The 27,056-nt window shown below is 40.3% G+C and overlaps 1 protein-coding gene across 4 annotated transcripts in view; it reads right to left on the minus strand.

Moving 5' to 3' along the window:
- Positions 1-27,056, minus strand: part of MACROD2 (mono-ADP ribosylhydrolase 2) — an 899,949-nt gene that overhangs the window by 248,165 nt on the left and 624,728 nt on the right. For all 4 annotated transcript variants that reach the window (XM_075496893.1, XM_075496891.1, XM_075496892.1 and 1 more), the window contains exon 8: positions 15,885-15,958. In XM_075496893.1, the coding sequence (XP_075353008.1) occupies positions 15,885-15,958 (74 nt within the window). The remainder of the gene's footprint in view (positions 1-15,884; positions 15,959-27,056) is intronic.

The following is a 27,056-nucleotide window of genomic DNA, read 5'->3' on the forward strand; positions in this document are numbered from 1 at the left end:
TCATCAGTACAACTAGAGTCACGTCAGTTGTGATAGGGACCAAAGCCCCATTCTCCGTTTCATTCTACACAGGCCAGACTGGTGCAAAGGCTGAAAAGCTCTCAGACATGAACAAAATGGTCTGGATTTGAATTGGTGACCTGGAGGTGAAAGGCTTGCTAAGTAACCTCCCTGGCTTCACTCTGGCTCTCTTCTCCAGTACTCATTCTAAAAACAAAGATGCATTCATCTTAAGCTCTGTTAACTTTGGGGGGAGTGGGGGGGAAACACAGGACAACACAGCAATTAGCATGCCTCAGTTACATATATGGTTCATTTCTTAAACTCTTTGTCAATTCATTACTCCAATTTTTGACAAAGCAGCCTGGATTAAATCCATAAGTAAATGGATTTATGTCGTTTAGTCACTCAGATTTTAAAGCACTCCGAAGGCTCAGTGCATTGCTCTACTCCTCCAGGAGCTTATGTGCTATCCCCACAGACAAAATTTGTTAACTCCATTATATCATTATTTTCTAAATCAAAATTCTCTACATATTTTAGTAAGTTGCCTCCTAGAACCAGGGTATACAGAGTCTGAGAATTGTTAAGTTAAAATAACTCCTCTTTGGTTATCTCTGCTTTATTTCTCCCTAGAAGCCTTTAAGCCATTCACAGCAGTCCCTGACAGAATGTGCTGGAATACTATAATATGTCAATTAACTACAGTCAACCAGCTGCTAATACTATTTCTCCAAAATGTCTTCATTATTAATGGAAAGCACTGTGGTGTGGCAACGTGCTAGAAGACTAACTGAAAAAAAATTATGACACAGTTCTATGACTAATTATATTGCATTTCCTAACATTTTCCTATCACGTTAATTAGTACAGTTGTGGTTTTAAGTTCACAGATCCAATTTGACCTCTTTTAGCAACAGCCCACAGAGGCCACCCAGCCAGCAAAACCCTATACTCATCATATATTTTCATTTGATGAAGCTTTATAAATTATACACCATCTATGGCTTTACATTCATAGATGTTTTCATTAACCACTGAACATTTCTTCAAACCACTTTCTAGAGCATTTAGAAGAAAATAATCTGGAAGAACGGTAACAGCTCTAAATGACCGTATATATGGAATTACTCACATGGGTGCTAATTAATCTAGTCTAAAACTGGGATGTGACAGCTCAGAAGACTATTATAAAATATACAACCATTTCTACTTGTACATCATTAGGTCAAACACAGCCCAGGTGATGTGTGTCTGAAAGCGGATAGCAGCTGGGGCTGGGGCTGCTTGGTGGCCTGTGTGAAATGCACCGATTGTCTCGATCCAGTTCCAAAGCGACACGCGTCATCATCACAAAAAAATGCTCTGGGAGCTGGCACAAATTGACACCCTTGTTGGCAGCCTCAGCAGTGGTGCCAAAGGCTGAAGAGGGTTTGTGATTGCTCTGTTCTTTCGCTCACAGACATTGTCGTTTCTGATAATGCTGACATCTCAACACATCCACAGCCCAACACCCTTCAAAAACCCTTCCTCCTCGCATCCTGCCAGGCAGCGTCACTACCTTGGGCGGCAAAAACAGTAAATTACCCAAATACCTTAGCTGGCACACATAGACTGTTTCTAGAGATACACTGTAATTAAGTTCAAATCTCATTACTTTTCTAAACAAATGTAAGCTCAAGCAGTAATGCAGTGCATAATGAACAACAATACATCATTAAAACATAGGACTGCTGCGTTATAGTTCAGAGATAGTAAATGGTTTGATAGCATTTCATGTCCAATTTTGTTTTAAATAACAGCTGTCTGTGCTTCTCCGTGTCCCTGCAGGAGGAAAAATCAAAGCTAATGCAGAAAAAAATACTACCCCCCTCCTCCTTTCCAAAAGGAATTCTTCAGCTATTCAGTCAATTCAAATCTAAAAATAACTGGAAAAAAAAATACGTGGAAAGAAAAAAGAATGCCTTCCTAATTGCATATTAATTGCTATACCCAATTGTAACTTTCTTTTGCACTAGCAAGTAACATCATTTGTGCCATTATAAGGCTCTCGAGAATCCTGCCAACAGAGAATGTGCATGTCAAATAATTGATTCAACCTGCCACTTCCCACAGGGTCAATAAGGAGCAGCTGGACTTGAAATCCCTACCTAAAAACAACAGCTGCAACACACAAGATAGACCCAGAGCAGAGGTACAGTCTTTGTTTCCTCTCTCTTGATCCAAAGCACTTAGTTAAATGCCCAGGCAATAGAGCAGAATATAAAGAGACAAGTTCACCACTCACGCAGGGGGCAGAACAGGGATGACTGAAAGGGAAAAATTGCAAAGGGAAAGAAGGTACAAATGAGAGGAGAGCAAGACGTACTGAACCTGCCAGATCCCTGTATCAGGAGTTCATTTTTACTCTGTGCAACTGCTCTAGATATGTAGGACATCCAAAATCAACTTTTTCCACCAGCAAGCTTCAGAAAACCCAGTAGCTAACGCTGCACTTTCAAGGTCTATTGCAGCTTTCCCTTTCAACTAGGCTATCTGGGAACTAAGAAACCGGATCAAATAGCTTCTCAGCACTTCACTCCTAAAGTTCCCACAATACTCTAGGTAAAAGACAGTGTCAGCCTACCTTGCTCCTGCTTACTCCCAGTCCTGACCAAAGGGAAAAAAGCATATGCGCTCTTCATGGCTATCCACGACTCAACTTCTGCCCTCTTTTGCCAGACCTTAGCTCATCGGACCACAGCAGGATCCCTTTTTCCCCACGTACAAATCATAGAAGGTGACCACAAATTGCCAATAGAGACAGGTTACTGACCATTTATGTGGAAATCCCAGTTCACTGAGCAATCTGGCATTGAAGCAATATTTATACTTGTTATTATCTGCCTGTAAAGAATTCTTTATTCTCTTAATAGTCCCTGAAAAATCTTACAGTTACTCATTTCCCTCTCAGCTTCTGCTATTTGGAGGCATCATACAAGCTAGATTTATTTTTGTAATACCGTGGCTATACATTGCATGTGATGGGATTGTCCCTCAAATGCATCTCTGTCTCAAAGTGAGCCTTGCAGAATCTGAAACACCATGCTCACAACAACACGAGCACTAGTAAATATACAACTATATTTTCTGTAAATAACTTGTACTTTCAACATGGGAGCAAATTCAGCCTTTTCATCTACCTCCTGTAACAAACACTAACACTGTCATCATTAAAGATACTAATGCCTGCCCTTCCTCGTTAGCAACTGTGATGCAAAAATTCTCTTTCTGCTAAAACTTAGGAGAGCTTTGAGGGCTAGTGTTAGTCTACAGAAGCTTACCCTCTGGATTTACACTCAGAGCTTTGAATTACAAGTATCTTTGATCATCTGCAATATTGCAGTTTCTTATACACGCAACTCCACCTTGCTAATAGGAACTTCAGTACCAACTGCACGCCAGGCACTTTCCAAATTCTCATGAAGACTCAGACCCCATCCTAAGGAGCATACATGCATAAGCAACCTGTAGTTAGAATTATATTTTATTCCTATATGATATGCCCCATAAAAATCACACTGGAAAAAAAATGCCTAGGGTATTCTACAAATATGAGTATGCATATTAATTAGATATTGCACTTATGCTATATAAAGCTGTGTCAATGTTCATATAATCCAACAAAAACCAAGGGCAGTTGTGCCTCGACTGTCTGAAGGGAAATATATTTGCTTTGTAAATATTAATGAACTTAATACGGTGTCTGTAGGGAGAGATTTTAAGAGGGAACACAGAGCAGTGAGGCAACAGAGTCACAGTGAAAGTCAGTAGGACTAAAGCATGTAATTTCTGTTGTGCCTTTTGAAATATTTCCCCATCATGAGGTTATCATCATACAGATCGTATATTATTAGTATGCAGTCCCAAAGGAAGCTGTTTGTTTAAATGTCCACAGGGAAGAGGTTATCATCTGACAGGTATCAAGATTAAATTCAGGGGAGCCAAAATGAGATGTGATAAGTTTCTTTCAAATTAGGGCAAGGTTTGCGCATTCATTTCAAAACAGTAAGCAACAGTGCAAGTTCAAAGACTTTTTCAACGCATGGAAGAGACATCTGACACGCAGTCTTGCAAAACAAGGTGAAAGTAAAAAGAATTAATGAAATTAATATAATATACTGTATTTTAGCAATAAAACAATAGTTATACATTAACACCTCAACTAAAGGATAAGACTATGAATAAGCAAATAGAAGCTAAGGCTTTTTAACCTTTTGGCTTACAAAACCCAAAGGGACTTTAAGTGAAAGGTGACATTTCCAGCAGGAGAGGCTGAAAGTCACATATAAAACCCTTTCCCCCAACCTGAGAACATGTAGCTGGATTGAGGCTCAAATACACAGTCCCTTGTCAGTGTGTGGAAAAGTCGGATGGAAGAAGCCAGAAAAGAATGCAGAACCTGAAAAATCCCTTCCTTGCACCTCATCAAATCCAGGACCTTTAGAGATGGCTCATGAAAGACCCTAATTTCTTGCAACGGGGAGAAATCAGAAAGACACCTATCCCCCTGGATTTATTGTGCATTGATCATGTGGATGAACATGTAGCAGCTGGTTCTTAGGATTTTATTTCAGACTGGAGTACTAAAGAGTACGGCAGCATATTAGCATGTGGTATTTTTAGTCTAATAGCAAAGACAAGACAAATACGGCTCAGAAAAGTTCGATACTCCTGGTTCAGAAAAGCATCCCAAATTCAGTTCTGGTAATATTAAAATGCACTCCTGAATCAGGATGCAGGCAGACAGAAAAGCAGAGAGGCACGGGCAACTCCAACCAGGTTATTTACAAGGCATAAATCTGTGCTCTGTGCCATGGTGACTTTCATTTCAACTGTAAAATTATACTGCTTTTAAACCTACTTAATTCTGCTTTAACCCTCAGCCAGTATTTATCTTCTTAAGCACTGGCTGTTTTCCAGTTATTTTACTAGTCCCAAAGTACATTCATCCTTTTTTTTAATGTGAAAAAAAGAAAATAAGACTTCAATAAATGAATCCAATTTAGATTTAGCAGCTGTAAACAGCCTAGACTAGTAAAATTAACCTTCACTCTGTTATCTCATGAGAGATCAGGTTAGAAGCAAGGTGAGAACCTGAGCAAGTCTTTTTGTAGCCTTTGTTCAAAAACTCTTCTCAGGAAGCACTGTTTATTCCTACTGAAGTAAAGGATTTCATAGCTCACCTAATTTATTCTCTATTTTTTCATTAATCCCAAATAAATGAAAGAATCACATAATCTGTCCTGAAGTCTAAGTAGGAAGGCAATACACACCCTTAAACTGTGCTCACATTTGAATTTAAGCAAGTTGTTCTGTATTAATTATCAGGTATTTTATCTTGGAAGCCTGCCAGTCATTCCCATGTTTCCACAGGTTCTTATTGTCAATGCTCCCCACATCCACAGTGCTCTTCTCATCTGTTCTGTCATTTCATATATAATACAGAGCCATTTTTCACCTTCCCAGGAATACAGTATGATACAGAACCTATGAAGTATGTGGCCAATATCATCTAACCTATTAAATGTCAGAATCATATATCTCAAACTATATGTCAAGATGCTGTAGTCTAGCAGAGATAAACTCATTTTGTTCCTCACAGGGAATGCACTCTGGCTATAAGAATCCACGTGGGTTTCCTTCTGTATAGATTTGATTCTGACCTACTGTTGATGGCTAACATGCTCGGAGATGATGGCAGGAGTTGGCCAGATAAAATCTCAGCTGGGAAGACAGAATAAAACTTAACAAAATATTTCCTTTATAGTTAGCTAGCTTGTTCCAGTTTGGTCCCTTCTAGGGTGATCCAATGCTTGCTCCAGTATGAGACTCGCCTAATGCATTTTTATATTTTATTATTATTGCAACCCCACATGCCATGCAGGACATTCTGCTTTTGGGGAAAATTGTAGGCAACAGAACTGAATTTAAATCGAACAGAAGCAGCAGCTTTCCAGAAGCAAAACAGCTACGTGAGTTTATTGGAAACAGAACACCAAAAAGCAGACATCATACGCTCTGCAGGATGCCAGGAAAGTGCCAGCAAAACAAAGCATGTGCTCTTGGCTCGTATGGAAGGGCCGCTGCCCATGCCAGCAGAGTGGCTTCACTTAGCACTGCATTGTGCGCCGTGGCTGTGCTGCCTGCCCAGCCGTCAGCTGGTAGCCGTCTGCCCTGACTGCACGTGCTTCCAGCACATGCTGGGCTGCACAGCTAAAACACCTCCAGGGCACTCGGAGAGGCCCAGGTCACATGGACAGACATTTCTCATCTGCAAAGACCGATGAACATGTCACCTGAGAGTCAGTTCGGAGAACTGAAAACCCTGCAGCCAAAGGAAACCCTCAAATCAAAAGATGTCCTCTGAAGGCTGCGGCAGTGGAGCAGGAGGCTGGGCACTGGGCTCCCTGCCCCGAGGCCGAGCCAAAGGGACCCTTCCCCTGGTTTCTGCCAGCACCCCGATAAGGCCTGGGTGGCTGACTGGCATCAGGGACAGACTTCAGCCGGCCACCTGGGTTATCTACTGCTGGCGACTGCCTGGCCATACACATCCTCGGCAAACAGCTTCCACTGTGAGTCTCCCAAAACTCTGTCTTCATGATGGGAGCCTCCTTGCAAGCCTCCACAGGGCAAAAGGCAAATCTTCTCCTACCTCTCCTTCCTCTTACCCCATTCTCAGCTGAATTCCTGCTGAGATCCAGCTGTAATCCACAGATACAGTTCAGGCGGACATGAAAGTATAGCAAAACATAAATCGAAACAGATTTATTAATATGAAGAGCTCAGAAGCAAAACAAAGATTGTAACAGCAATTTCTCTATTACTCATGAAGTATTTTCTCCACCCAGGATCTCACTAGAACTACATGGATTGCTATTCCTCATTTATTTGTCTATTTATTTATACTCATGGGGTGAGGAGCACAAGCCAATTTAAAGAAAAGAGTCTCCAGAATGGTAGCAACAATAACTGAATCTTCCCAAAATGAAGGCTGGACCTCTTCTGCATTGGGCTGATTTGACAAGCCAGCTGAGTTTATTGGGATTTCTGGCTGAAAGCCAGTACTGAAATAAAGGGATGTTATCATGATTTTTTTGGTCTATTTATTTCTTAAGGCCTTTTCACACAGCTCACTACAGTACCCGGGCCCCTCCAAACGTATGGAAGTCAGGAGGGGGAAAAAAAAATAAAAAAAATCAAAGAAACAAGACAAAAATCTCAACTCTGAATTAGCAACAATTTTGTTAATTTAGCTACACGTTGTAGAATTTTCGAGCTATTCAGGTTCCTGTTATCATAACTGCCATTAAATTGTAAGAATAAAAAGAATAAATGCTTTGACAAATTTCAATTATTAGATCGTTAACTACTGTAAACACAAAAGAACCCATGCAGAGACCTGTCTTGTATTAGTGACACTCATTAGCTGTAATGGAGTTAGAGGAGTCATTATTTATGCAGTACACTAACTGTATATAAACCTTTACAAAGATGTATTCATTGAAAACATCTACTCTATGCACAGAAGAGGACTTCCTCTATCCTCAACAAATTTTAGAGGGAAGGGGTGACAGGAAGCAATGCTTCCAACTCCCCCCCCCAATGTTTATTTGGGTCACAAATGAGTAACTCAGAAACCAAACACATGGGACATTGGTCACACGGGACATTCACAGCAATCACGAGCTCTAACATTTCTTTCCAAGAGGGATGCCTTCCTGCCTTTCTCTCAACAGCTGTATCAAAAATAACAAAAGCTTTTTAAGTTTAATAAATAAAATATCGTGTGTAATGAATACGGGCTTTGTCTGCTCTGCTTTATCAGCCTTCTACCTGAATAGCAGTCTGAAGAACATACAAGAAAGCATCGCTGCCTTGGCAGCTTACTTATCATTTCAGAAAATGACTTGTCTATTGGGATGATAGTTAGGCTTGGGCTTTGGGGACAGCCCTGAATCTCTTTGAGCCCAGTGAGAGAGCAGCTACACAGAGCAAGTAAATCATTTTAATTTTGTACAAGTTGAAAAGCATTTTTTCCTCGACTTCAGCTAGATGACAGTGGCATGATGGCTGATTTTCATTTCAATCAGAGCAGCATATGATTACCACCTAATTGGAATGTAGAAATAGAAGGGAGATCATTTTTTAACCTACCCAAGAGAACAGTGCTGGGGGAGGGGAGGAGATTATGTTAATCAAATGATCCTGGCATATAAGAGCTACCAAAATAGCCGCCTGAATTTTTATCGGCACCCTTACTGTCCTTGAGGATCTGTCAGCAGCTCCAACTGAAACCTGTATTTTTCAGAGCTTTATTTCCAAGTAATAAATATACTTTAAAATAAATACATGTCACTGCAGGCCCAAACTTGTAAAAGAGATCACCTTAGGCATAAATACATATCTTTTTTCAAAATTACGCATAGTTTTGTTGACAACTGTAAAACTGTAAGCATGAAGACTACCCAAGCAAAAACAAAAGTAATACTATCTTAGGGGGAGTTGTTTGCATTAGATAATTTTTTGTAAAAATATTTCTTTAATTAAATATTGTCAGCTAGCTACTCCACTCCTTTTTGGAATAAACGTAAGAAACTTAGCTGCTCTGCCTAGGGGAATATAACTGAGGTTACATTAAAGGAAACTGCATCAGACAACATTTTCGAAGACACACTGTCTCCATCAGCATCCTTCTGTAGAGATAAAGACAAGACCTCATCTCAAGATGCCACTTTGTTTAATTGCCTCTGAAGAACGAAGAGCCAAAATTAGGTTGCTGAGACCACCAAAGGGAGGGGGGAAGAGAAATTAAAAAAAAAAAATTAATGATGAAATGATCTTTCAGGCAAGCAGTCTGCAGAAATAGTGAAACTGGGTTGCCCTGATGTCTTCATGGGCTCAGGAAGTAAATGCAACTTTTTGTTAGCTGCCTGACCTAATTTTGAAGGGAGAGACATGAGAAACGTTCCTGCCCTGCTGTCTTACACCTCCCAGGTATATGTCTACATAACATAACACTGCACAGCGTAGATACTGCCAGACTAATGCGGTACCCAAATGGATACCATGGGGTGCCATGCTTACCTGCAGAGAGCTGCACACGACACAAAGTTGTGATCATGTTAGTTTACCCCCAAAATAAAGCTCTAGTGCCTTTAAAAGCTCACTGAGGCACACTTGCACTACCCTGCCTTGTGCAACAGAGAACAGTGGCAACTCCCTTTGCTCTGTCCTCCCAGGCAGTGGCTGTCCAGCAGGCCATCTACCTCTCCCCAAACTAGGTACCAGTACCTAGCACCATTTTAGGTGCTTGGGATATCCTGCCTGGCACACAGTATCCCTCTAGAGGCCAATGGCTCTCCTGTGGGTCCTGTGCCATATCTGCCAGCCCACGCAGAGGTCCTGTCCTCCCTCAGGCACCTAAGACCAGTGCTCTTTTTATTTCAGCAACAATAACTCTTCTGAGCCGAGATGCCTCAAGGAGGCTGAGGGTGGCCAACATACAGCACGGCTGGTTTAAGTCCTGCTGGACCTCTTACCTGCGTCTTACACTTGGGGAAGCTGCTCCCTCACTGCCCTACTCTGGCCCTTCCTGACCAGGAGGAGACACCTGCTTACAATAGCATCAGGATGACGGGCTCCATGAGGACAAGGAAAACAGCATAATCCCTGAAGCTCTGCTTTCTCATCACAGATCTTCCCTTCCTTGAATTCCTACACACCCTCCCCATCCTTAAAAACTCATGCAGCTTTTATCAGCAGGATAAAGTCCTTTCAGTCACATCCACAGTCCCCGTTGCAGGGAGCATCTCCTCAGCTCTCCCTGCTCTCATACACCCACAGCTCCTGCTGGTGAGGCAAGGCCAGCCCAAACCCTGCGTGCTACCCAAGGCACAAGTGCATATAGGAATCAGTGCACAGGAAAGGTAATTCCACTTTAACTATCTCAGTAGTGGAAAATATCACCATGATTTGGACAAAGCACAGTAAAAATGAAGCACAGGTGCAGGGCACCCATGCTGTGGTGTGCCTAACTTGACAAACCAGGTGTTTCCTCCTGAAAATTTTTGTCATGAGGAGTATAGCAAGTGTGATCCTGCCCCCCCATTGAAAACAGAGTTCCACTAATTTCAACTGTACCAGGATTTTTCTCATCCTGTTTTGCTGGAAACATACGAATTTTTTTTGGCAGTAGGATGATGCATAACTACTTGCTAAAACACAGGGACCTAAATATCATGTACTTCAGGCAAAATAAGAAAAAAATCTTGCTTCAGTAGTGATTCTAATGAAAGGGAATCAGGAATGTGTTTGATTTATTTTCCATATATGTGCTTTTAATCTGCATCAATGTGCTGGTTTGGCTGGGATAGAGTTAATTTTCTTCACAGTAGCTAGCATGGGGCTATGTTTTGGATTTGTGCTGGAAGCAGTGTTGATAACACAGGGATGTTTTAGTTGCTGCTGAGCAGTGCTGACACAGAGTCAAGGCCTCTTCTGCTCCTCACCCCACCCCACCAGCGAGGAGGCTGGGGGGTGCACAAGAAGCTGGGAGGGGACACAGCCAGGACAGTTGACCCCAACTGACCAAAGGGACATTCCACACCATATGGCATCATGCTCACTCAGCGTATAAAGCTGGGGAAGGAGGAGGAAGGGGGGGACACGTTCGGAGTGATGGCGTTTGTCTGCCCAAGTAACTGTAACGTGTGATGGAGCCCTGCTTTCCTGGAGATGGCTGAACACCTCCCTGCCCGTGGGAAGGAGTGAATGAATTCCTTGGTTTGCTTTGCTTGCATACGTGCCTTTTGCTTTACCTGTTAAACTGTCTTTATCTCAACCCACGAGTTTTCTCACTTTTAGTCCTCTGATTCTCTCCCCCATCGCACCAGGGGAGAGCAAGCGAGCGGCTGTGTGGTGCCTGGTTGCTGGCTGGGGTTAAACCACGACAATCAGTTATTTCAACGGAACATACATTGCAATTGCACTTTCCTGGTTGTTGTTCTACTGGGGTGCATAAAAAATGTTGTGAGATATTGTGGAAGAGAAAGAACAATACTTTGAACTAAATGTGCTGTTAAATTAAAGTATTTTCTTAAGCAGTGAAAAAGTCCTGAGGCTTTTCACGTCAGTGACATAAGGTAAGGCATACACTGAGCATTTTTTATTTTTCACCCTTTTGAGAAACATAGCATGGTACTGAAGTAAAAGCAAATAACAATTTCTAACATTGCAAATGTTCGAAGATATCTGACACAAAAAAAGAAACATGACCCTCTCCCCACCGCCCCCAGAAATGTAGGGGGTCCAGTATTTAAAGGTGTCACAATTCTTTTGTGATACCATTATGGGAATCAGGTGGCAATATCTCAAACCTTGCCAAATTATCCCAGAAAGAAACATTCTGAACTGTTCAAAGAGCTTAATGTGCATTTTTAAATGAATCCCAGTGTATAATTTCCTAAAGGATGGGATCCAATTCTATTTTGTGCTCTGAAGAATTCTATTAAACCTTTAGAGCACTTTGTGAAATGTGAAAATGCAGTTTGCTAAAGAGATAGCCTAGGTGGTCTGCAGTAAATTAACCCAGTACTGCTGACTGTGGCCGTTCTTGTGAGTTTGCTCCAAGGGATTTCTACACTTACGGTATAACACCATTTACCAGCTTCCAAACTAGATTTGCCCTCTGGCTGCCAGTCAGCAGACCTTGGTGTGAAACATGGCCAGAAATTCGTTTGACTAAGACTTGCATTTCAAGACCAGAACAGTGCTGTGTGCTACATACAACTAAGTCCAAACCATTACTTACAATACCGTTGTTTTTCCCAAGTGGACTTTATGTAGTTAAGTTTTAGGCTGCTAGACTATGATGGCTGCTGCCCTGCCTAGCTGGTGTTCCGTGTTCAGTAAATTACAACAGATCTCTCTGTTGCTTTGTAACAATTAACCTCAGAAAGGAGCTAACTCCATTTGCATGGTAATGAGACATTCATCTGAGCGACATTGGAGTTAAGCATGCTAATAAGTTTTTATGCAAACACCTGAGGGGTCAAGCACAACAATGGACTTGGATAAGAAAACCTTTTATTAAATGCAAATCACTTTTCTTGTAAATACTATGACAGAGAACTTACTTCGTAGGACTCTAACACAGCTTGCAAGAATGGAGTCATTTAGGTTGTATTTTCAGGCTCTCAAGCTGAGGAATATAGCCACTGATTTATTTATGTTTTGAATTATTATCAGTGTGGATAAAATCTTCATTATAGCATCAAAGGAGAGAAGTACTACAGGAAGGTAGAGAGGAGAAAACAACAATATTGCCTTATCTTTCACAAATTTGTCACAGTTTCCTGGGATGCAGCAAGGCAGATAAGACACTGCTGCTGTAGAGCACAACAAAAGACTTACAAATTTGTCAGGTCTCCATCTTATTCACCTATCTGTTTTTGTCAAGTGTATTTTTATGTAGGCAAATTTCCTTGTGAGTAGGCTATCATTTTGGTCTCTATCTTGCACTAAAACTTCTTGAATTCATTACATCAATTCACATTCTACACTCAAAGAGTCTGAGATCTTAGTCAGGACAACCAGTACCAAACATCACCAAGGGGATAACTGGCTGCCAAACATCTTTGGGACTAAAGGAGCAGAACCTGGGCAGGATTTCTCAAAGGCAAGGCAGATTGCACAAGAAGGAACGAAGGGAAGAAGCTGACTTCAATTCATTTAACTTTGGCAAAGCCAAGTGCAGGAGGCCTCTTTTGTTCAGGAGAGGCTGTTAGCAGGACACACTGACTCATTTTGACAGCGCAGCCAGTGTCAGGGGAGTGGTTCTGGTTAGCAGTAACAGGAGTGAAACATGGGCAGCCCTCTGAAAAGCTGGCCTTGTGGCAAATCGTTAGAGGTTTTGCTCCCGGACTAGAACACGTGAATTTAAATATCCAGTGGGTGTAGTGGGAGTTGCTCTATCTTTACGACAGAGGTTTATAGAAAGGGCTATATCATATGATTATCTGCAGTAAGAGGAGACTATATTGTTGAGACACAGAAAGTCCCTTTCATTTCCGTTGCTGTATGATGAGCTAGTTTTGTGTGATGTATAATATTGCCACTCACAGCCCACAATCTAATCCAAGGAAGTAAATGTAGACAATATAAAATGGGTCAGATTGACACCTGGCACAGAGCTACGTCAGTTCATTTAAACCAGATGAACTACGCTCACCTTGCTATAGGCATTAAACAGCAACCCAACTGTATGCTTCTCAAAGATCCCTTTCACTGTGTAAGTTGCTGCTACCTTCAACAGAACTGTTGAGCATTTTTATTTTGCTGCTGACCTATTTATGACATGTAAAACATGCTAGTATGCCATAGTCTAAAATTCAAGCCACTAGGTTGCAGAAAAATGTTACAAAGAGGAAAAGCTTTGTACAAGGAAGTACAAAGCTATGGATAACTGGACCCTCAAAACCTATCTTGCCTGAAATCTAGTACTTCACTTCCTTTGAAAATTAACAAAAGCTCTTGGGGATTAGCTCTGAATTGTCATATTCTCACTGATATGCAATGATTGCATCAAATGCATCTCATGTACATCTTCAAGTGCATCAAACAGCAATGAGATCTCAACTTGGTGAGTTTGGATTCAGGGTGTTAGGAAACCTTTAATAACAACTATTAGCTATACTAGTCCAAATTAAAAAAACAGCTATGATGTAAGTTCAGTAGGATAATTTTTAACAATTGTTTTGTAGTCAGGACAGCCTGGGCTCCTTTCACTGTCCAAACATAGTAAACTACAGCTACTTATTTAAAAAGAATTCAGATTAAATTGGAGAGCAAGACAGGAGGTTTAGAGCTAGGCAGCCAAGAAGGCCAAGAATTAGAAGGGAATTTGTTACAGAGAGTTAGAAAGGAGGAATCATGCATATTCAGTGTTCATAGTTTACACTCATCTGTGTGGACCATAAGTACAGTGGCATTTTGCAAACACAGGTCAAAATACATAAAAAAATTATTATAACTCAGATAAGAGCCATGAACATATATGACAAACACTGTCACTTCAATCACTATCTGCTATGAACCTCAAGCCTTCTCCCAAAACAGACCCGGAGCTTTCCGGCGATGAGGGGAGGAACTCACTTGAGGGAGTCTATGGAGAGAACCAGAAAAATGTGGAAGTGACACAATAACTAAAAGAAAGAGGGAAAAGCGACATGCAGGGCACAGGAGCATTTCCAGGCCAGAAGGAGAAAAAGGAGAAAAAAGGGAAGACAAAGTGTATTGAAAGTGAAAGTTGTCTTATAGCTGAGAGGCAATGGCTGAACCATAGAGCAAAATACTTCAGAAAATAGTTTTCATTGAGAAAACTTCTACACTTTTGATAGGCAGTCTACCAAATGAAGTCAGGTTTCTTGTAATACCACTAAGAGAAAAGTAATTAAGGGGTGTATATACAATACATACTCAGCTTTTGAGGGAGAAAAGCTTACTTCTGGAGCCAAAAAAGATTTTTAGCCTATTTTTTAAACTACGCAGTAAAAATGCAACTAAGAGAAATTACAAGATGGCAAAGCAGCACAAACATAGAGGTTACACTTAAGGGTTAAAATTACATATTAACAGACTAGATTCCCCAAAATATAAGCCTAGAGCTAGGCTGATGACACTTAGGCACCTATAGTGTTAACGAAGGCTGTCCATCCAAAACTCCTGCTTCACTGCTCAGATCTGTAAGTCACAGGAAGCTACCAAGCGCTCAGTGCTACGAAGAACCAGCGTCCAAACATATCGGCACTCTTTAGTGTACCTTCAGGTTTGAAAACCTCAACTTACCGTTCAAATCTCAACACAGTATTTCCTTTCAATTCAAAGCCAGTAAAAAACAGACCACATAAAACTGCTAAATTCACATCCTCACGTATCAGATTCTCATAACAAAAAGGCCCCCTGAATATATTGCTAGAGGAAAAATACTACTACATCCCTGTACCCAGTGCTTCTCCACTGGATGCTTTGTTAAATATTTTCAGACAAAAATACTGAACAACTCTAGCTGTCTGAAATCTGCTAGTTGTCATCATGAGGAAACAGGCATATCTTCAGTTTAAGACATTATGATTATTTTACTTGTTCTGTCACTTCTTTGTTGCATTTCTCCAATTCAACATGAGAAACTATCAGCCTGCTAAGAACTCAAACCAGAGAAAGACAAAAACTAGAAAGGGGAGATATGGAGATCATTCTGTTGAAAGCATTTTTTTGTCTTGTAAAAATAATCACCACCATGTTGTCACTGGAAGACGACTAGTCCTGTTAAAAATTCACAGTTCTATCACATATTTAGTGAGTGTTCCAGGGAAAACTAACTGTAAGCAAACAAAAAATTAATGAAAATAGAAAAGGCTATCATACAGCTCTTTACAGTAAAGTGACCCCTGGAACACCACTGACCTTTGGTGGCTGTTTCTGCTGACAACTGCTATATACATTTCCTTTACAAGAATCTCCTCATTATTATATGAAAACTCTGACGCTCAGAAACATCTTAGGAAGAGAATAGTGTTTTACTTTGCCAGGAAAGATTACAATGCAGAGGAAACGCACAGCACGGTTTCAAACAAAGGTATTTCCCTTCAACTCCAGTGTGGCCTTTAAACATAACAATCTTCCCCAGCAATATTGTCCTGACCTGATTTCATTGGTCTTAAGACTAAATAATAAATAATAAAAAGACTTCGAGGCTCAAGCCCATGTTTACTCTTTTCACAGTTTTGGAGTCAGAGACCATAATCTTAAACAGAAATTTGGGAAATTCATATTTTATTCCATACCTCATTGTGATTCTTGCTTAACCATTCCTTAATAGTGTTGAGGGCAATGACAGCAGCAGGCTCATTTGGAAAACCTAAAGACAGAAGAAATGAGAGATAAATAAAAGGCACACATTTTTCTACACATATAAAAAAAAAAATCTGGATTTCCCTCCCCTCCCCCCCCAGTTTTTGGACTATTTTGGGATTACAGTTGGTCAACTCCCTTCTCCATAGATTTGTATAAAGGTTTTAGGTAACATCAATTACTTTTTTTTTCCCAGCTAAACAAACTGAAAATAGGGTCAACAGTTTTATTGGATTTTTTTTTTTTTAAACTCTAGTTAAGACAGCTTCACAGCTCAAGAGAAGTAGAAACAATAGAAAGCTATATGTGTATCATACTAGGCAGGCAACAACATAACACATATATCACAGTAACAAATACTAGGCTTACATTTCATGGCATGCAAGAAAAATTCAGACGTTTCTTAAGGCATAAGGGCTTTCTTAAGGCTTTCTTTCTTTAATCCATCTGTCAGCAAAACTATAGAACACTATGACCCCAAAGCCATAGGCCTTATAAGGCTAGAAATGTTTGAGTTGGAAATCTCTTAATTTATGACCTAAAACATAACGAACAACTTCGGAAACTAAGGGATTCATGAAGCATAAGCATATGAATTTAAGGCCTCATGTTGCATGATATACTAGCAATAGTAACTCCTCCCAGCACTAAACAATATCAGAAATCTTTCCAGGGATACAGCCTTTTTGCTTTGATGGTCTCTATCTATCAAATCTAAAGATGCTTTCATTACTTAGGCAGCCTTAATTTAATTTTCGTTTAAATTCCTAACTTGAGGGCAGAAAATCATTTTTGTGAGGATTTAAAAATAAAAACCCATAAGCTGTATGAATAACTCTCAGTAGGTTAGATTAATAGAACAGTCTTTGAAGAAGTGGAGCTGCAGGCACACTGTACCAAGCAAGCAACGGGGCTAGACAGAAACAATCATGAAATTTGGCACACAGCTGTGTACATACAGCTTTTTTTTTTTTTTACATCATACATCACCCCTCGCACCATAAACCGAAATGCAAACACTGCAAAAATTAGTAGATGTGTCCAGCTTTTTGGCCTGGCATATTATCCTCCAAACTCGTATCTTCTGTAACCCTTTTTCAGAACTTGTGCACTGCTAGATTAAAAAAAAAAAAAGGGGGGGGGGGGGAGGAGAGAGAAAGAGAGAGAGAGAGAGAACAAAATCCCTCCACCCTCTTTGAGTCACATCCCCAAAACTTTACTCCCTGTAACTAGACTCTACAAGGATTTTGTCCAGCAGCACGTGTACCGTTTCGAAGCGATAGATGACAACTACCCAGCAAGAGTAGCAAGTAAAATAGTCAATGTTTGAGTAATACAGACATTTAGCATGTGCTTCCTTTGCACACATTTCTCAATAAAGCATATTTTTAAATTTTTTGAAATCTTTTTTTTCCAGGTCTAAGATGGAAAATTAGCTAAGATCCTACAAGTGTTACTGTGGATACTTCCACTGCCGCTGGGAAAATATATTCTTATGACATTTAATAATGCTGCTGATATCATCAAGGCATATGTCTTATGACACAAACTAATGAACGCTAACAAAACCCAAAGCAGGGACTTCCAAACAGCCTCATTTTCATCATATAAAATAACAGACCTCTAAGCAGACCGTCTGCTTAAATTAGCAATATGCTATCTAACAAATCAGGACTTTGTAACAGAAATTCTGTACCCTGAGTGTGGTAGATCTGCCTGGACATACAACGAACACCATGCAGAGGGGAAAAAAGTGTATTTCAGACAACTGATATACCATTGTTTATGCACTGAATGGTTTATTTTCAGAACAATTCTCCCTCCAGCAAGATTCACTTTTCAGGCTTGTTTTTCACTCCCTTGCAGCAGGGAATTTGCCCAAAACTGTGATAAAGCACTGGCGATTTTATAGAATCTCTCCATAAGTTGTACATTATTTAGAAAACTGCTGCCATACTAACTAATCTTAAATAGAAGCTTATCTAGAAAACTGGTGTTCAATTACTCCTAAGTAACCACAATATGAAGGAAATAGTTCAGCAACCAAAATAAAAAGCCTTGAATTCTGTGTACAATTTCAGAAAATATCTTGAAATCCATAGGAGCCTTATGACCAGTTACAAAAAAAAGGTCTAATTAGTATTTTACACACATTTCTGGTAATTTTAATGAAAGGAATACCTTATTGACTTTATGCAGAAGCAGGATGGAATTTAGCCTCCTGTTCCATACCCTGCACCAGCACAAAAGGCCCTGTGTCTCTGATTCTTGAACAGAAAACCATTTTGTTTTCTATGACTGGGTTAAAGGGAGATAAAGTGAGATGAGATCTTTTTAAACACGTTTTTGCGTTGTTTTTATCTCTAAGCTACATTTGTCTGCCATAACATTTCTGGTCTGCTCCCATACACTCACCCATCCCCCTTCCCCACTTTCCTTTCAGCGAAAAAGCAATCTCGGTGAGCACGTGGGAATCAAATTACTTGAGAGAAATGAGCTCGAGGAGCCTCACAGTTAACCGACTGCTGGAGCAGCAGCTCAGGCAATTCTGGCTAAAGGCTCAATTTCACAAAAGATAAAACAGGTAAAGTAATAAGAGTGACACTGGCCCATGTTACTGCAGTGAGCGCTCCTCCAGAATACTGAAAAGGACAGGGGCACAAAAAGGCAAAGAAGCATTAGCCGTAAGGTACAGGCAACTAGTGCCTCCGTAGGACTTCACTAGGTTTATCTGGCTAGAGAAAAAGGGAGGGTTGGCAGGCTGTACGTCACGGGTAGGCGTGGGGTGAAGCGTGTACCTACCCACACAGGCCTCTAACTTGGGTTGGGCTTCCTACGTCCGCCAGTGGCAAAGCTAACGTTTTGGCAACAAATCCCGCTGCGCCACACAAACGGTGCAGGCTGCCTTTGGTTCCTGAAGAGCTGCTTCAGCAAGTGGGAATTTTACTGCAGCCCTCTGCATTTTGCAGTGCCCGCTAATCACATCTCACCATCTATTACCAGAATCTAGTCCCAACCCTTGAAGAGTACAGCAAATCCTAGAAGTGAGCAGCCACCATCTCTTGTGCCCCTCTCAGTTCAGGAGCCTTCCTTTAAAGTACAATTTTATTCATTACAGCTGATGCCACAGTGGGTGTAAGCCTGATAAGTCAGTAGGAATGAGGGTGTGCACAAAGTCCCGCATGGTTTGAAAGACATGGTGGGTGAAGGAGAGATCCCATGTGCATGCACGGCCAGGGCTAAGCTTTGCTCTGCTCGTTCAACACTACCAACTCTGGAAAGTATGTCAGTTGACCACCTCCACGTGCCTGCCCCTCCAGCCATATGGGAAAAGGCTGTAACGCAGCAGTGTCTCCAGAAACACTTGTTACTCCAAAGTCTTTGTAATTTGCTTGGAAACTGTTATGAAAGCTTTCACATCTTTACCCAGTTGCTTCACAGCTAAAATGTCACTCTAGACAGGACAGCTGCCTTTGTATACGCGTTTAGAAAAGTGACTGTCAGCTTTAACACTGACTTGGGTACCAGCATCAGCCAAGCCACAGCTGAACTTAGAAACTTCCTCTCCTCCTCTTTGCGTGTTGCTGATAGATGTCTGTACTACTACATTCACTCCCGAAGATGAATGACTACGCCTTCATACTCCCCGCTACAAAAACCCCATCCTACTACCATCACATAAAATATACCTCATCTGAACTCTACTGCTTTTGGTATGTCCTTGCACAGATATTACCCACGGTGACAGCCTATAAAAGCTTTTACAGGTCTTCAAACTTATGAGCTTCTGCACCTCTTTCCAGGACTTTACCACCTATTCCTGGAACTTGCAACACTGACCTGAGAAATGGCTGCTGAAACATGCTGTACGCTGTGCAAGTTCTCGCAGTCATCATGGCCATAATTTTCCAGGGAAGGCATGATAAGATCTGGCAGAATTATTTTGAAATATCTGATATTAAATAAATGTGCTGTTTTAGAGGAGGAGAGTGTAGAGGAGAATTGAGAAAGATAGTAACTGTAGAGATACACACTGAAGTTCCCCTTACATTCTGTATTTATTCCCTGGAAAGCAACTGGTAAGAACATAAGTCCCCCTGTTTCATCAACGTACAGAAAATATGCAATGAATTCCCTGTTGTTAGACACTCTAGTGTAAATGCTCAGTCTTTTGTGCTTGGGGGATTTAGCAGAGAAACATTCACACTATTGTGAGTGTCTGTTACTGTATGCCTAATTTGTCTGTGCAGTATCCGAAAAATGTATAGTATAAGTTCATCAATGAATAACAGTGCAACAAGGATTTTGTGAGATAAAATTAATAGAAATCTATTTAAGGGACTCCCAAATTGTATGGAGATGCTGGTAGCTTTATCTCTGTCTTTCACTGTGCTCAATCCAGTGCTGCATCTTATTAAAAATGTCTAACTTACAATCAGGTAACACCACCTCCCCATGAAAAGCCCATTAACAAAACATAAGTACTAAATAATCAACCTTTAATATGATATAGCTGAAGATGATGATAACAGATGATATCAGTTAGGTTATAATACTAAGAAGCAAATGTCAATCCAAAAAATCACTTCAGTAGCTGCAGGGGTAAGTGTTATAATTTGTCAGTTTAACTGAGATGCCTAATGTTTTCCGTAAATCAACTCATCCTGGTAAAAAAAGATCTGCATCTTTTTTGTTAGCACAGCCTAAGTGCTAGACAGGTTTTTATCCATTTAAAATATGCTCTCATCTCTATGGTTTCCGAAAGGCTCATCACAATCTTAATATTCTTATTTGCAGGTTTAATGGTTTCATTTTGAAGCAAATCATGAAAAGAATGAAATGCACATCAACACAAATACTCATTATATGTTTCGCATACTTTCTCAGAAAAATATCTACACTGGCATGTTTGTGCATATATCAAGACGCGATAGTTCACAGACTGTTCCCATGTTCTAAAATCAAACCCGAGTCCCATTGTTTGATCAACATGACTGTCAAAATGTAATAACTTCCATTTATTTAGTTTATATATTTGTCAATGATGTTTAATAATATATAAAGGATGCTCTTCAAATAGTAGCTCAACAGTCACATTTTGACACTGTGGAAGTGTACCGAAAGCCGCCTCTGCAGTCAGTATGACAGGGTATTTCCACCATGCATCAAGTATTTACTATGTCGGAATCATCAGCACCAGATGGTGTGGAAAATAAAGACTTTTCCCAGTTTTTTGTTTTGTTTTGTTTTTAAAAAAAAAAAGAAAGAAAAAAGGCACTAAGCATTTATTCCATAGATGTCCTGAAATGCAGTATTATTATCGGGGCTAAAAATGCTTTCTGAATCACAACAGACATGGGAATAACTGAGCTTCATTATGGTCATGTGGGTTAAGGCTAGCTATTGACAACACACTAATCATAACACTTCAGCCTTATCACTTTATGACAACAAAAGACAACAAACAAGATGCACAGCCCAGCATGCCTGAGGTGGGGTTACTCGGTACATTCACTTGTCCTTCATTTGTGAAACTAGCAGTATAATCTTGCAACCGATCCCATATAATCATCTTGTCAAAGATATATTTTAGTAGTCAGAATGAAATCACTTGTGCTAGGTTGATTCCCATTACCATGGCAAATCTGGCCTGTTTAGAAGCAGAGATGGTAGTATTCTACCAACAAGCTTAGGTTGTTGTTATTTTTGAGCTTTTTTCAACACCCCACCCCACCCCCCTTTAATATAACCATGATCACGTGGTGATTGGATAAACAAGCTGACAAGTTGCTAGCTTGATCATTTTTGTGGACACTCACAGCCTGGAAAGGAAGTGCCCTCATTTGGATCAGCTGCATTGAAAACTAAAGAGAAGAGTCATGAATCTTCTGCTAAATAACCTACCTTGCCTTATTGAACTCATTCAGCCAGAGAAAACCTTATTTGCTGTCCACTCAAAAGGTAACTCTCAGAAAGACAGTGAAATTAAGTACTGTGAAAAGCCAGTCACCTTTCTGTTACCCCAGTTACCTCAAGAAACAAAGCTGCACATATTCACTGTATCCCTTACGGACTATCCTAATTAATTTGCATGCATATAAAATGTCAAAGGAAAATGAGAAATTTTCAAAATGCATAAAGCAAAACATTCTTCTGAAGAAATCATATGTTTCAATTCCTCTCAAGCAAGGAACATGCCTTTTCATTTTCCTTGAGTGAAAAAATTCAGCAGCAACAGGAAAATACATACAGTTCCTGAAGAATGATTGCCAATTGCATTCAATCACTGACATGATAAAGAGGCAGCTGGTAGAAGATGGCTAACAAAGAAACCCAAAATAAGCATCTAGCAACTAATGCAAGAAACAGAATGTCTCTGCTATGATGCAGTGACACAAAGCAGGTAGAGTATTGAAATGACAGAGAGCCCTTCTTCAACCACAGAAGTGCATTGGGTAACTTGGTGATCCCTTGTTAAGTCAACCAGAGTCAATGCTGGCACCAGGGCACATGATAAACCCCATGCAAGTCAGCACAACGAAGACAAGTTGCAGGCTGAGATGCACTGTCTCTCTTGATGACAGGGCTGGCTCAGCCTTGGCTTGTCAGGAAAGATGCCCAGTGTGTGCTCATTGCTGTGCTGACTGACACTGGTCTCTTGTCCGATCAGCACGGCAATCCACCTTCATCATCTACAACTCAGCTGCTTTTTCTGTATGGGTTGCAAATCTGGACTCAGCTTATGGCTGCAGTTGAAGAGAGGTCAGTTAGAAGAAGGTGGCTAAGATGCAAGAAAAACCATGGCATTGCTGTTTCTCTGAAACACACGATATCATACCATGCTTCACTTCACACTCTACTACACTGATACAAATATCACTGAGGAAAATACCTGCCATATAATTGTCCTAAAAGTGTCAGCTGAATATAGGCATATACTATAATTATTTAGGTCATGTGAGCAAACAGAGGCTTGCACTAACAAGGTCTTTGGATTCCACTAAAGAAAAAACTAGATTTTACGTTTACCAAGCTGTTTGATATTTGTTAGCATTGGGAGAAAAAAGAAATAAGTTTTACTGAAAATGCATTTACACTTGGGCTGCTGAAGAGGTATAGACCTTCCCTATGAGTACCTTACCCCAGGAGGAGGTATTATACCGGGATTCTGCAGGAGAGCTGCATATTTGCAAGAATTTCACTTTTCTGCAGCAGTCAGTAGATTTTTATTAGAAGTCAAGATTTCGGCTTCATTCTTTTTCCAGCATTTATAGGGAGTACGCTTGCAGGGGGACCACATCATGGATAAATGGGTTCTCTAACAGTCTTGTAAAAAAAATATAGCAAGCAATACTCAGAGACTCTCTGGGAAGCAAACTGCTTCAGAGCTGTGCTGTTTACTGTGCTATGTGATGGAGCTTTTCTCTCTGTCAGGGTATTTCTAATGCCCATGTGGAACATCAAGGCTTCAAGCTGAGCATAACAGGGGAAACAGCAGAAAGATACTGAAAGGGAAAAGATCTCACTACTCTGGCAATTAGCATTCTCATACGGTAAGAGAAAGTATATACAATGCAAGTGCAAGTGAGAGATATACTTACACAAGTAGTTTTGCAATTATAAAATCTACCTATGAGAGTGTATATGCAACATTTGCGTAAATTACACAGCTGTTTAGACACATGTATGCAGCTGTTCATGAGCTCAAGTACATCATTCTTCTTAAAACACGCTATACACCATATCCTGAACTGCTATTCCAGAAAGAAGCGTTGTACAGAGAAACGTTAATTGAAAGAGGTTTCAAAGCGTACATTGAGCTCCTTAATGCAGAGTATTTAACCTTCTTCTTACCCATATATAGCAAGCAAGTTGTTTTTTAGGGTGGCAACATAATACAGCAAGAGTAATTTGAAACAAAGTGTAAAGCACTAGTCAACTGTGAAATCTCCCATCATACACTGAATTGAACAGCAATGGGATATTGGCTTCATTGTAGTTACAATTCCAACAAGGTTAAACATTTATTCTACCCACTGATTTAAATAAAAACGCCTTGCTGTTCTCTACTGAAGCAATGTGTAGGGAATCAATCCTTGCCTTCCTGAAGTGCCTTGCTAATGCTGCAAGAGATAAAAAACAAAATGCCCCACACCCCCACACTCTGAATTCCACCTGAAACCAGTATTTTTTCTAAAAAATGTGGGCCAATGCAGTGATGCCTAACCTTTACTGACACTGTCTCAGGCCCTCCTTGACACGCGGTGCCCCTAAGCACTGAAGGAAGCCTAAGCATCCAGAGATCTCCTGTTCAGCAATAAAGTAATGATCCTGGACCTCACAAAGCTCAGTTCCCTATGGAAATGCATCTTGCAATTGACTGCAAACTCTAATTGAAGGCTTGCCTGAAGTTGAGATATTCTCGACATGCCTCTCCTTGCTGGAGTCCCTGATGTCTACTAATGCATCTGCCACTACAGGCTGGGCAGGGGGAGAAATTGCTATGAGAGGCTCTTTCTTCTCCTTGCTGACAGGATCTTTGTGCAGACAGCGCGAGCCGGGAAAGCGCACTGAAGCACAGCAGGTTGGGGTGGAGAAAGAGGAGGAGAGCGAGGGAGCACAGGACCTCTTGCTGCAAGATGGGGTGCAGGGTTTTGGGGAAGAGGGCTGAATTTAGCAGAGACAATATCAGGGCCGTTGGCTTCGCTGGAGCTCTCAGTATTTTGACTAGAATAGGCAGCACATTGTGACAGGAGTTACAAGTACAAGGACTTGGGGATACACATGTATGCAAGGGATGCGAGGGAAGACAACCTACCACAGCAAAATGAAGGGAGACGACAGTATAAAAAGTCTGAGAAACTTCAGAGGAATAAAACATACATAGGCAATGGACAAAAATACAAAGTCACATAAAGAAAACAGCCAGCGTTGCCAGCCCAGCTCTATCCTTTAAATCACTTCCACCACATTCAATTGCTCTGACAGATGCAACCCAAGGACCTAGCCGGATTATCTAAAACCAACAGAGTACTTGGTGAAGGCCATACGCGTACAAGAACAAACAAAATAATCTGACGTTATTTCTACTGAAGCACAGTTCTTATCTCCTCTCTAAGGGAAATCAAAGATTTCCTATGAGCACATAAAGAAAATCAGCTGAAACTACATATACTCACTCCGCGTGGGAAAAAAAAAGGGAAACAAGGATATTCTTTTATCTTTTTCCCCAAAAGACATATATGGAAAAAAGTTATAGGGGCAGGTTGGGTGAAAAAGCAAGATACTGTGTGAGGCATATTTAATCTACTTAGTTTACTCTTTTTAACAAATACATTATTGATTCTTGGTTTGTGTATATTATTCACACTGTGGATTTTTTTTTTTCCATTCTTGCCTCAGGCAGTGATAAACCATACTAAAGGGTCACACAGACCAGCAGCTATTGTATTCAGGAAATCTACAACAGCTCAAAACTGAAATATTTCCAGATAATCTGGAGTTCAAAAAAGCCAGAACATTTTGCAGGAACAGAGAGGGGGGTGCATTTTATTTTTGATGCTTAATGGCTTCAGTTCTTCACTGTACAGTAGGGCACTTCATACTACTTCAACACCCGCTACGTGAATACTGCTAAAACAAGTGCTTGTGCAGGATGTTTGACTTGACGCATCATTGCACTATCTCAACATTTTATGCATTAATTTTTTAAGAGGAAGAATTTTTTCCTCCTTGCCTAGATGCTGCTTCATTTCTGTAGAAGTCATCTGCCTGGCAAGAGGTGAGCTCCATCTGCAACTACAACCTTCTTTTTATCCAGCAAGGGTCACAGTACACCTTATTTGATTTTATGCCACTGTATGTATCAGCAACCAGCCAATCTACTCTAGATGCATAATTTCATTTCAGGCTGTATTACAGCAACTTTGTGAACAAAAATTACATGGAAGCCACCAGCAGCTATTCAAACTTCCTCCCAATGCTGCACCGAAAACTCTTTTTGCTTGTTCTGTTACCGGAGATCACAGCAATATACACAAAAGGAGAAACAGGATTAGAAAGAGTTTTAGGGATTGGATTAATGGGAAATCTGGTTTCAAGCAAGGATAAGGAAAACTTGAAATTTGAAACTCTGATTTCAGCAAGCCTGACTGGTTACAACTGTGCATCTCACAATTCTGATGCTCTTAGCAAGTCCTTGTGTGCTAAAGAGTATACAACAAATGATTAAATGATTAATGGGTAAAATAAAAAAATATCATAGTCTCTTGGAAAACCTTGACTCTTGCATCATCTTTCTGTTTTTAAGGATCCATTCACTCACATGCTAATTATATATACCTGCGTTAGCACCCCCTTATTGCAACACTTCTCTTGACTGACAATCAGCCCCTAGCATCAGTTGCCTTTTGAACCCAACAACACTAGTTCACCAACAAAATATCTCGGATTTCATCAGGTTCTTCAGTGTATCAAAAGATCACAGCATTAATTGTCAAACATGTATTTTTTAAAAACAAGATTTCTGCTAATATCTCTAATTTGCATTTCATTCACAATTATGCATTTACTGAGTCTTGCATACTTCAATCAAACAGGAAATTAAATAACTAGTTAATAGCACTTCCAACCCCACAAATTCAAATTCAGTTTAGTCTTGATATGAACTTTAGGTCTTATTAACACTTGTTTTAAACGGCATTTTCCGCATGTATTCTGACAAGTTGTCAGCATGATTTTTTTAATTATTATTATTGTTTTAAATCATTATACAAGCAAATGTGTTCTACTTTAGCAGGTAATAGAAATTCCTAATGTTTAGAAAGGTTTAACAAATGTCAACGTTTCTGGTTAGACCAACATCGGTAAATCCAGCTTTAAAGTAAAAAGATTTCATTTTGCGAGAGGCCATTCTTCAGGGGAAAAACACCCAAATACGTTTTCCATGTCACTTTGAACAATATTAAAATTGATATAGGAGAAAGAGAAATGCCAATGCAAATTACAATTACTGTAGTCAGAAGCAATGCCCATAATATTTGAAAAGAAGCAGCCTATGCTATGGTTAGTTAGATCAAGCAGCGAAGGATATGGAAGACTAAGAA

This window comes from Mycteria americana, chromosome 3 (genome assembly GCF_035582795.1).
Source record: "Mycteria americana isolate JAX WOST 10 ecotype Jacksonville Zoo and Gardens chromosome 3, USCA_MyAme_1.0, whole genome shotgun sequence".
Lineage (NCBI taxonomy): Eukaryota > Metazoa > Chordata > Aves > Ciconiiformes > Ciconiidae > Mycteria > Mycteria americana.